The 12,409-nt window shown below is 40.6% G+C and overlaps 1 protein-coding gene across 1 annotated transcript; it reads right to left on the bottom strand.

Moving 5' to 3' along the window:
• Positions 1–2,394: 2,394 nt before the first annotated feature.
• Positions 2,395–11,652, bottom strand: LOC134052092 (germ cell-specific gene 1-like protein). Its single transcript, XM_062506319.1, has 5 exons — positions 11,343–11,652; positions 9,683–9,730; positions 7,186–7,338; positions 5,022–5,133; positions 2,395–2,650 (listed from the first exon to the last, which is right to left on the bottom strand). Exons 1-5 carry the CDS (start codon positions 11,650–11,652, stop codon positions 2,395–2,397), a joined length of 879 nt encoding a protein of 292 aa, XP_062362303.1.
• Between the last annotated feature and the right edge of the window lie 757 nt (positions 11,653–12,409).

Here is a 12,409-nt window from a genome sequence, read left to right as displayed (position 1 = left end):
GCAGTATATTTTCTGCCTCTGGGGAAATCTATTATTTAATCTGAAGTTTTCTATTTCATTTGTTGATCTCTGTTTCACTGTCTCACCTGTGGATATATGTTGTACATAAAAATATTTTGATGAGAAAAAGCAATATCAAGATGAGTTCAGGGTAACAGGAATTGCATCCCAGAGGTGCCTGTTTCTCTCATTAACTTCCAGTGGTAACCAGGACTACTGTAGATCTGTGTATTTGTGCCACAGATGTCTGAAATTTACTGGAATGCCATATTCATCAAAATTGATTTGATCTAATGAATCAGAATAAAAATGCTGCTGGTGTTTTCCCTCTGCTTTCAAATAATGTGGTTCCAGGACTTAGGACTTAGTGGGTGTCAAAAGTTAAAATAAGGGCCAGAATATGAAACTGTGGCTTACAAACAGGGATAAGAAATCTTGCATTTCATCAGGTGAATTTATTTACCAGCTATCCAGCAGAAGACATACAGCTTCTTGAATGGCTAGCATGAGCAAAACAAACAGTTTGAGATTTAAGAATGGATCTGGATGGATTCTTACTGCACAATTGTTTTAGAAGCCCTTGCCCACCTACAGCACTTTGTATGCATGCAGACCAGTGTAAGAAACAATCCTGAGGAAACAGCAGTGGCAGAGACTGTCAGGCTGTGTTAGTAGCCTCCAGGCTAAGAAAAAAATCATGAGTGCTTGCTTAAATTGGATTTTTCAAAGGACTTGTAGGAATCAACCAAGTATGTTCCTGGATGAGGTGGAAATTCTTCCATGACACCCAGGAACAACATAAGATGGGTAAAAATCCATTGGAAAAAGAGTTAGGGTTGACAAAAAGCAGGAAGTCAGATGGAATCAGGAAGAATTCCTCTGTCAGTGAAGGTGTTGGAAACATATCCATCACAAAGAAATGCGTGAAACAAGGGGAAGGAACCAAGATCTTGTGTTTTGGTCAAGGGATTGACCAGACTTCAGCTTCTAAGAGAGTGGGCACCAAACTCTCTAGCAACTGCTTTGTTCTCCTGCTGAACTGAAGGTGGCAGTTTCAGAGCACTGTAAAAGATTAAAACAAACTTTTCTAAAGATTAAAGAGGAAGTCTTATTGCTGTCTGCAGCCACCTAGTAGGATGGTGTAGGGAGAATGGAGCCAGATTCTTCTCAAATATGCACAGTAGAAGAAAAAAAGGGAAATGGGCATGAACTGGAACACATGACATTCTGATTTTATATTAGGAAATAGTTTTTCTACAATTGCAGCACCTGTTGCCAACGAGGTCAGGAAATCTCATTTCTTAAATATATTCGATACATACACAAAAACTCTCCTCTCTTACCACTAATGGTTTTCTTCTGACTTAATGATGCTTCTCTGTTATCAGCTCCACTTTATCACTGGCCATTACCTGACCTGCTAAGGATCCTGCTGGCATAACAAGCTCAAACTATATTTATATTGCCTAAGTCAAAATATATCGGGATTTTTCCAAAGCCCAGAGCTGCTCAGACTGTGTAAGACCTCTGCCACCCAGAGTTCATGAATGTGTTTCTCAAGAGGCTCAAGAACAGGATATTCACCCAACAATGAAGAAAAGCTCCAACAAAGCAGGCACACAGCTCAGTTCCATGAGGAAGCTCCACGTTCCTGATCTGTGATGATTGCAATAATTTCCACCTCCCCATCTGTAATGTGTTTATAGATTCTTCATGTATAAGTGTAATCAAGTTTTGATTCTTTCTAACTCTGTTTTCAGAATGCTTCCTGGAGAATTCCACAGGTGAGTTGTGTGCTGCCCACAACCATGTGTTTTTCAGATTCCAGTTTGCCTTCTCATGAATCTTCCAGATTCCAGTTTGCCTTCTAATTTTAAGTGAGTGTTTACACTGAAAGCCTGTTCCCTCTGTCAGCCTTCCTCTCACAGCAAATCCACCGTGTGTATGGTGAAACTCTTGAACCATAAGTGAGGTCCACAGGTTTTCTTGGAGAGGTTGCACATTTCATAACAAAAAATTATTCAAGCCATACATCACATGCCTTATTTGCTGCCCTGCTTTTCATGGTGTCAGGATGGGATTTTTTACAGTCTTTTTAATAAAGAATCAGAGTGGAGTGATGCTCTAAAATTCTAACAAACTCACATACTCTCTATCACCATTAGACACCGCTTAAAAACTAGAACTGTGAGGAAGCTGTGTCACTGATACCTGAGCTGAGACACCTGAATCGACTTTTCCAATACCAAGACTTCTCTGAAACATACACGGAAATATCATTTCTTTATTAAGAAAAATAAATTATACTACACATTGATACATTTTATTCATTAACACTGTTTCATTTGGATCTAGTATTATAATTTACAGAATGCTTTGAGATCTGGTTCATCTTTACAGGACTGAAATAGTGGCCAGGTGTCGCAGACTTCTTAATGCGTGTGTGGGGTCATCTGTGGTGTTTTGGAAAGAGTTCACATACACATTGCAAACTTTCTCTGGAGCTGTGGGGTCAGGAAACTTGTATTGAATCCTAAAGCTCCTTTCCAGCTTTTTTCTTTTGTGCTTGAATTCCAAGATAGTTTTTGTGTATTTGTTAATAGTGGTGACAGCTGCAGCCATACAGCAAGCAAAGGAAGTCCATGCAAGGCTAAAAACAAAAAACCAAAAATTATCAGAAATTAGCAGCACGATTCATATTCAACTCCTTCAGTTTTTCTTTTGAAAGCATGCTTATGTGTGATGTGTGTATTAGGGAAAGGTGAACAGGCTTGTTGAGGAAGGAATTCTCTTGGTTAATGACCATTTACAGACCTGACTTGTAGAGTTGACCTCTTCATATTTGCTGTAATGTCTACATTTAACATACCTCCAGTTTCTCTATTTAAGCTCTAGCCAAGCTTTACTTCTCTATTAATCTTACAGATTAATATCAGAAAGGGGTTTTATAAAAAAAAAAAAGAGGAATGCATAAAAAGTTAAAAGGTGCAGTTATTAAGAGTATAAATCTCACAGGGAAGAGTGAGAAAAGTTTACCCAGAAGTGTTAAAAAGAACAAAAAAGGCACTATTAGCTAGGTAATAGATAAGTAATAATAATAATATAATAATATAATAATATGAATAATAAAAAATAGCTGGGTAAAGCAGGTTCAGAGCATTGAAATGCATGGCAGGAGTAAACAGAGAGAAAAGAACATCAACTCTGAAATTTTAAAAGTAAACCCCTAAGGAGAAAGAACTAAAAAAAATATGTTGAAGTACAGTTTGTTTAAAATGTGTGAAACTAAAAGCAGCATATAAATATATGGCCACATGAGCATGAATTGGAGGTCACAGTGCAGGAACTTGCTCATCAGTAGCTTTCTAAACATGGCAAGGTTACAATTATCGAATGAAATGTGCCTTGGTGGAGAAATCAGTTTAAGAGATTCCTGTTTATCTCACCTTTCCCTCAGAGCTGTTTGTAACCACATTCTTGATGATGTGATTCAACAGTCTCATTTACATTTTTAAATAAATCCTTTCCCCCCACCACCCACCTTTCCCTGTTCCTCTCTCCCAGTAGTTTTGGGCAGGATTGATCTCTAGAGCAATCAGAAATCAGATGTGTGGACAGAATTTGAGGATGGTGGATGTGAAAGGCTCCCAGAAGCAAGAAAGGAAGAAGCTTAAGCAGTCTTTGCTCCTCACATCGTTCAAACTACATGCTTGAGTAAGTCTCAGATGGGGAGCTGTACAAGAACTCTTGGAAAAGACAAACAGCATCAGCATCCCCTCCTCTCTTACCATCAGAGGTTTCCATGTGCAATCGGTGGGAGAGCAGCTAAGGGAGGCTGCAGATGAAGGTTTGTACAGCAGGAAGGGAGGTGCAGATGTAGGATATCAGAAGAGAGACAACATTGTATGAAAGGGGGAAAAAAATAAAGGAAAGAAACCAAGGGAGACCACTGGGAGAAAGGTGTGAGGACCCTCTGTGTCTGGCTTGCTTTATTTTTAGATTACTCTTTCTGAATAAATTCACTGGATCTTCTAAGATATGTACAAAATAATGTGGATGCTACCTAAAGCTATTTTCAAAAGTTTGGACCATCTTCTATGTACCCAGCGCTGGTGAGGCCACACCTGGAGTGCCGTGTCCTGTTCTGGGCCCCTCGGTTTAGGAGCGATGTGGAGATGCTGCAGGGTGCCCAGAGAAGGGGGTGAGGGGTCTGGAACACAATTCCTGTGAGGAGAGGCTGAGGGAGCTGGGGATGTTTATCCTGGAGAAGAGGAGGCTCAGGGCAGACCTCATCACTCCACAACTCCCTGACAGGAGGGAGCAGCCAGGGTGGGGTCGGGCTCTGCTCCCAGGGAACAGCGACAGGACAGGAGGACACAGCCTTGAGCTGAACCGGGGGGGTTCAGCTTGGACATCAGGAAGAAATTGTTCACAGAAAGGAACACTGGAATGGGCTGCCCAGGGAGCTGGGGGAGTCACCATCCCTGGAGGTGTTTGACAAAGCCTGGATGTGGCACTCGGGGCCATGCTTTAGTTGACAAGGTGGTGTTGGGCCACAGGCTGGATTCCATGATCTCAAAAGTCGTCTCCAGCTGGGTTAATTCTGGGATTCTGTGAAATGTTCCAGATACAGCAATCTGAAGCATACATGTGATAGGAAAACGTGAATCTAAATGACTGAAGCTGGAAGAGTTTTAAACAACTTAGGCAAGACAATTGTCCTGGGGGGTGAGAATGCTAAACCTATTATTGATGGGTATGGAGAAGATCCTCTGCTTCATGCCAGGCAGCTACACCTCTCTGTACTGTCTGAGGGATGACAAGTACAAACCTTGCAAACTTCCACATTCTGGGCAATAACTTAAGACAACTGATTTACAAGAATGACACCTGGTTACTGAAGTGCATCCTCAGAAGTGAAATAAGGTAAAAGCATTGCTTAGAAATTAGGTATAATTCCTTGAATATAGGGTGAAGTGACCGAAATGTAATGGAAGAACCAAATATAAACCAGTTAGTACCCATAGGACCAGCCATAATCCCAAGTATGAGGTCTCCAGTCTTCAGGACCAAGATTTACAGTCATTTGAAATACAGTTGTGTACATCATGTGAGCAACCATGCCCAGAAGACCTAAAAAATACAATGTTATAACATTAGAAAATGTAAATTGAGGACATTCTTCTTTGTAGTTGTTCCTTGAACTCCTGAAGAATATTTTATGAACTATCTGAATTCCACAAAGCACTCAAAAATATCGGACATAACCATTTAACTGTTTTCAATGTGTTGTGTATCTGCCACTCGTACACTTGGTTCTCCTCCTCTGAAAACTTCTTAGCAGAGTAATCCTGAGTTATTACAGGAAAGTGTTTGCACAGGACACATTTCCCACAGTTTCAGAAACACTGAGTGGAAAGATTTCCAAAGCCATGCAGGTTTATGCCCTCCCCCACTGCTGTAAATGAAGACAGATTTATCAGTTATGAGGGTGGGTGAAAAAGTGCACAAATACTAGAAAGTACTGCAAATCTAGGTTATGGAAGAGGCTGATATTGAATAATTTAATTTGCATTGCTCAGATAGAATCAGGAGTATGCTTGTACAAGAAATCACATCTTCATTACAGATCAGGGCAACTAGATTTGGTTTGCACCTACAAATGATTCATACATAAATTTAACAGCTAGGACAAATGTTCTTCCCTTTTTTTAGTATTTCAAGAAATTTTACTCATGGAAGTAAACAGAATGTCCAGGATAAACTTGCTGCTTCCTGTCTAGGTCTGCTTAATAGTGTACAGGCCCAAACCAAAAAGAATATTAATAAAAATGAATATTTGTGATTATTGGGAGAGGGGAAAGCTGCTAATAGTTGGCAAAACTGCCTAAGGAGTTCAATAAAGCTCACATCTCTTTCTTTGAAAACAGACATGGCAGTGGATCATGAGGATTGGTCTGATACAGGAGAAATGGGGCCTTTTCTGAGCAATTAATGGAGCTGGTGATAGTAGAGACTTTTAACTGCTTGTACATCTTTCAGGGCAGTCATTAAGAAGAAATGAGATAATCCAGTCACAGGAAAGGCTGGGGATTGCACTCTGGACTACAGGGAGCTGAAAGAGCCATCTTCACATGTGTAAAAGTTAACTGCAAAGAAAAAAGAATTATCTGCTTCTTCCCCATTTTCGTGATCAGATGTTCAATGAACTTCAATTATTTACCCTAACAAAGAGATTGGTGAAGGAACTAAATATGTGATAATGTTTAAGAGGGAAAAGTATAACAAAAAAAAAATCTTTCATTGATAAGAAAAGGCACAAATGCATGAACATTAAATCCAAAATCATTAGGATCAGGATAAAAGCCAAAAAGTTTGACAGAGAAATGCAACCTTATTTTTTTTGCCATCTGCCAGCTGTCTGACTTGCAATTAAATATCATAAACGATATGCTGTCACCAAGCATAAATCACTCTGAACATGTGAAGCAGAGTGGCATGTGCTCTACAAGAAATTCTAATAAAGAAATTAACTGTAATTGCTATACTGCAGCATTTCTCAGAAAGAATTCTATACTAGAGATTGAATCTTTCAGGTGCCTTCAGAAATGTCTGCTCCAACCACCTCCTGCTCAGCAGACAATAAACACACAATTCAGACCAGATTTCTCAGACTGGACTAGGGAAAGTTCTTCCAAAGTGAATCTGCCTAAAGTCCTGAGACTGAGTGGCACTGGATTATGAAACAATGTTCAGAAAACGGAAGACATTTTTAATGACAATTCTCTGTTAGCAATTACCCAAGTACATTCTACTCCCTCTTTAAAGTGCTATTTGAGTTTGCCTATCGCTAATTTTATACTTAGCATGTTGGAAATAAAAAATTGAGTTACTTAGAAGAGGATGTTACTTTTTAAACTTTGGCTACAAACCTGACAACTAAATGAAAAATTATCAAATATAAACAACTAAGTTAAAGATAGCAAAAAACCAGAAATACAAAATTCAAAATAGACCACATTAAGAAATTTTAAATTGAAAATAATATTTTTCCATAAAATGTTGCTTCACTTTGTATTGTTAGCCTCTCAGTAGGTATTGTAACAGTTTTGAAGCTTGGACACTGTTATTAATTTTCAGCTGGAAGACTGTTCTGGGTGTAATTAATGGAGATGCTTACTGTACCTGCTAACACGGTGACCACTGCAGAGAAGGCGTTGATCTTCAGCCCATCAATGACAGAGCTGTAGTAGCACATTTCTACTGACATAAGAATGTTCCCAGTCAGGAGCAAAACGACATAGAGAAGCTCTGCTACAATAGACAGCCACAAAACCCCTGGAAACCAAATCAACAGCACTGATATTATCAGCAATCATTTCATTATTTCCACCATTTCCTTCTCCATTTGTGTCGTTCATACAAAGTTAAACAGAGGCACAAAGGCTGTGAGGATGCTGTGATAATGAGAACATCTATGGAAGACTTCAGTGTCAATGGACACCCTAAATTATAATTATTGGAAAAGCAGTTGCATGTTCCTGCTACACACTTAGAAGCTTACAGTGCAAGGTGGGACAGTGTGATTTTACACTCAGTAGCTATCCTAAAATCACCATGAACCAAAGTTAATACCAAAAGAACCAAAGTTGTTATGAAAAGAACCAAAGCGAATATTAAAAGAATGAAAGTGAATACAAGAAGAAGAGCTGTTGGTGTTCTGAGTGCAGAGAGGAGCACACTGGAGCAGCAGACCCCGCTGACAGCCCCGGGGCTGTGCACGCACCTGCACTGCCTGTGGGACTGCTCAGTCAATAAAATCTCCCCCACAGGCTTAAGTGGCAACCCAACAGGATCTTGATTTGTTTGGACAGAGAAACCTCCATGAGCCCAGACAGCCTCCAGGTTTCACTGAGATTCATTTCTCTAGTTATCTGCTAATTCCTCTCTTTTTGGAGATCTGGTAATTACATCTTATGCAAGGAGTTAATCCTCCCATTAAAGTCTCTCAGCCTGCTGTTTGACCTTTAGCGTGCTAATGTCCCACAGCCAGGAGCAGGAGGCCTTCTTGTGTCCAAATTTGCAGTAGCAAGATCTGGCAAATGATCTTCCTCAAGTTTTTTAAAAAACAAATGTGTCCTGAGACACCTGGCTGTAGATTCAAGCAGTGATTTCGCGTGAAGATATACACAAACAATTATAACTTAAAAATTGAAACACTGCTGAGACGTGTCCTTGATTGGCAGACACCTCCTAGGGCAGGAATAACCTGTGAATGGTGAGTAACCCCAAATGCTGGCTTTGACAATGTCTGTGGGACTTCTCAGATTCATGGGCCATTTAGACATTAAATTCTTGGGCCAGGCTCTGTGTGGGTGTTCTTGGACATGGTTTGTTTCTCCAGGAAATCTCTCTTGGTAAAAAATTGTGATTTTCATTAGGAACTCCAGATGTTGCATTGCCCAACAGTTCTGGCTGCTCCAGCTGTGAGAGTTTGCATTTTAACATTTCTGCTCAGTGAGCCATTCTGAGAAATGCACTGAGCAACAGTGATCACCCTTGTGTGTGATACCCAGGGGTGAGAAATTCGGGAAGGCTGAGCCTGGTGCACCCAGAGTTTGGATCACAAAGCAGCCACAACCATGTGCAGAACACAAACCTGTTCTGTGCAGGGCAGGAGCCCATTTCCACACAGCATTTCACCACCCAGGGAGAGATTTCTGGTTTGTAGGTACCTAGATGCTCCTTGGCTGTCTCCACCTGGCCTGGCAGTGCCTGTGACATTTGCTGGTGCTGCTCACAGCTGGTTTCAGCCCTAGGTCCACCAGCAGTTTTCCTTGTGAGGAACTCTCAAGGCAGGGCCCAGAAAACACCCCTCATTTCTGTGTGACTGCACCCACATCCCATTTACATTTTTTTTCTCATGCTACAAAATTCTGTTATGCTGTTAAGGCACTGTGACGAGCTGCAGCAGGCTGAAGGAAGAATGGTCTTCAGAGACTGAGAATTTCTCCTCCATTTCTCCTTCTCCTTCCATATCCAGGAAAATGCTCCAGTCCCAGTATGCTGGAAAGAACGAGTTTAGGGTTTTTTTCTGGATGAGCCACTTGTGAAGTGGTTGGTCCCATCAGATCAGTGATGGGCTGATATTTTCATCAGGCAAGAGGAAAGCACACAGGAATCTGCAGGAAGGTTTCATAAGAATATGAGTCCTTCTTTGAAAGAAGAGAATGGAAATGTCTCCTCACAGCTCTGAGTAGGGCACAGGGAGGGGATTCAGATTCCACCAAGGCTGGTTTGGTGCACAGCACCTCTCCCTCAATCCCCTCAGTGCACAAACCTGGGTGGATGTTCACACACTGCCACAGAATTCCTGGCTGCAAATATGGAGCTATGGGGAGAGAAAGGGCAAAAACATGCACAGTTTGACTTCCAATATCCATATTTGAATTTCAAAAGCCATTCATATTCAAGACGTGTGCCTTTAGAAAGACATAGACTGATATTGTAAGTCATATGACATTTATTTTAAAGTTTGAAAATTAAGTAAAGGACCAAAAACCTCTTTGGGATTAAAGCAAGCATTTTTTGAAATTAATTAATTAATTAAATTCAGAATACTTATATTGATAAGTGTGATCAGGAAAGTTTTAACTACAGACAAAAAATATGCATTATCTACCTCGATCAGAAGCTGGAGTCAGACTGATAAAGCTTCTACATCTCTCACCTAAAAAAAAAATAAATCAAATCAAAATCAGGATTATTTAGTATTCTGTAATGATCTAAAGAAATAGATTAATAGGAAGAAGAAAATGCAAAGTCTACCATAGAAGCAGAAAGTTTGATGATCATCAAGAGCTGATGAGGAGAAGCTGTTTTTAATGCACACAGAGAGCCTGGTACATCGACCTTCTCCCGGGGCTTGACTAGAGAGTCCTCACAGACTATTTCAAGGTAGAACCAGAGCCTGGAAGACTTAGAGAAAGGCTGTGAATTGATTTCCATGAGGTGGTAGCTGTGAAAGCCAGGAGAGGAAAATTCCTTGGCAGAGCTGGCAGGCTGGATGCAATCCTCCTGTTAGGGCAGAGCTGCTCTCCTTACAGCAGCGAGGCTGCTGCTCACACAAATTCCCTCTAAGCTTCATTCCAATTTCTTCCTGTAAGCTTTGATTTTTCAAACCCATATGACCTCCTGACCCCCACGCAGATGCTGTGAACAAAGCTCCTGGAATTAATTCTGCTCTGATCTGAACATGCTGGGTGTTTTTTTCCAGCTCCTAACTGCACCAAGTTGGAAAACATGAGCTTCCACACACGAGCTTCCATAGCAGATGCTCAAATTACACAACCCCGGTCCCCATAGCATGGATAAAATGTCTTTTGGACACGCAGTTTGCTCTGATCTTTGCCACTTATCCCTTGAAACCGCATAACTTGCAAGAATTTCTAGTAGAGCTGGACCTTCAGGACAGGTGACTGCAAAAATATTTGCATTTTATAGCACAGGTGACAACTGCTTTGATTTCTCTGAAGTTCTGTTCTAGCTGTTGCTTGTAAACTGATCAGGGAAATAATGGGAGAAACTTAATGTTGATCTGGTTTTACAATAAATGCTTGAATTCTTGAGCCAGCAATTCCCTTACACAAAAATCCAAAATTAACTGGAAAGTTTCCGTAATGGCACTCTAATATCACTCTAACAATATTCACATACGCAGAGTGAGACCCAATTAAATGCCACCAATTATGGCTAATAAGTCTCCATGTCATGTTTTAGAAGGATGAAAATTATCCTCTTCGCTTTGATTTATGCAAGGTGAGATCACAGTAAGACAAAAAATACTTGTGCTCAAGAGGAAACCCAGGAACTAATTTAGATCCCACAGATATATTAGTGCAAATGATTAAAAACACATTAGTTTATGGTTTTTATATTGCCATAGGGGATCAGAAAGAATAATTTAAAACAAGTATGTTCATTTTTCACTAATGGGATAAAAACACTGGAAAAATGAAACTCTTTCCTGTTAAAGTCATTTAACTTGCAGTTATGGTGGGTATAATTAAAAAAAAAATAATCTCCATTGGTACCACAACCTGTCAGCTAAATCAAAACCCTGACCTGTCACGCTAATGCTCTTTGCAGAATTTATTAGGAATTTTCTAGGAATTGACTGTACATTACCCTCGAAGGTCCCCTTTACCAGAGAAAAGCAACTTTTTAAGGATACAAACACCATCAAATACATAGGCAATAGTGAAGCAGGGGGGAAGGGCACACCAAATAAGTAGGAAGAACTGTGATTACTTTATTAAGCAAACTTCCATGGCTTTACTCACCATCCTCATTTATCATTTCTTCACAGGAATACCAGATCCCAGCATGGAACTTTTTCTCCACGAACTTGTCATCCCCTGTCTCCCAGATGTACTGCACAGCCTGGCTGCCGTTGCCGTCGGGGCTGTTGAAGCGGATGCAGAGATCCCCTTTGCTGTCTCCTTTACAGAAAGGTTTGGCAACTTTCCTGGTCCCTTCACACCAGTAACTGCTGCTGAATGCTGTGATGGAGAAGACTAAAGAGAGGAAACTCAGAGAAAATGCTGCTGAGGCTCTGTGCCTCCCGTCTGCCTCTGGGATTGAGGCTGGCATCTTCCAGAGCTGCACCTGCAATTATTCTAGAAACTCCCTCTCGCAAATTCATGCATCTCTCTGCCTGATGAAACACCTGCCTGCATCCACCATCCCATTCTCCATCCCTCTCAGAAAATTGTGCAGGCTTAGGAGTTTAAGACAGAGAGCAGAGATCTGGGCATGACCAGAAATCATGTGGCAGGGGAGATTAAGAAGAAAGGACAGTGTTGCTTGGCAGCAATGTATTGTGAAAGGAGTATGAGGAAGTGTGACAATAAATGATAGTTTGCCCCATGAATCGTACACAGAACACAGAAGCATTGGAAGTACCCCAGTGTGCAGTCACTAAAGTTTCATTTATACAAACAAAACGTGCCTATTTACCTTGATCAGAAGTGTGGTCAGACTGATGGAATCTTTCTCTTAGCTAGGAATATACAAAATCTCACAGTTCCAAGTGCTCCTGTTACACTGGACACTGTTTAAATTGGATACAGGTGTCGCTATTAAAAAACTCATAAGGAGCTAAAACTGGTTGGTCAGGCACAGCATTTCACAGCATGCAGCACTAAAAAGGTGACTGCCTCTGTTCAGGGTTCCACCATTGACAAATAAAAGTGATAAATTACTTGACTTTGCTCTTGATGGTTTCCTGGGTGCTGTCCAGTCTGCCTCCATGAACACATAACGTAAGTTTTGCCCAAGTGAGGTGAAATATAAAAAAAAAATGCTGAATTATCCTTATTTTACATGTGCATCTTCTCACTCTGTGAAA

The sequence above is a fragment of the Cinclus cinclus genome, chromosome 20 (genome assembly GCF_963662255.1).
Source record: "Cinclus cinclus chromosome 20, bCinCin1.1, whole genome shotgun sequence".
Classification (NCBI taxonomy): Eukaryota; Metazoa; Chordata; class Aves; order Passeriformes; family Cinclidae; genus Cinclus; species Cinclus cinclus.
Note: the sequence above shows the minus strand (reverse complement) of the source record. Positions and strands in the feature narration are given on the sequence as shown.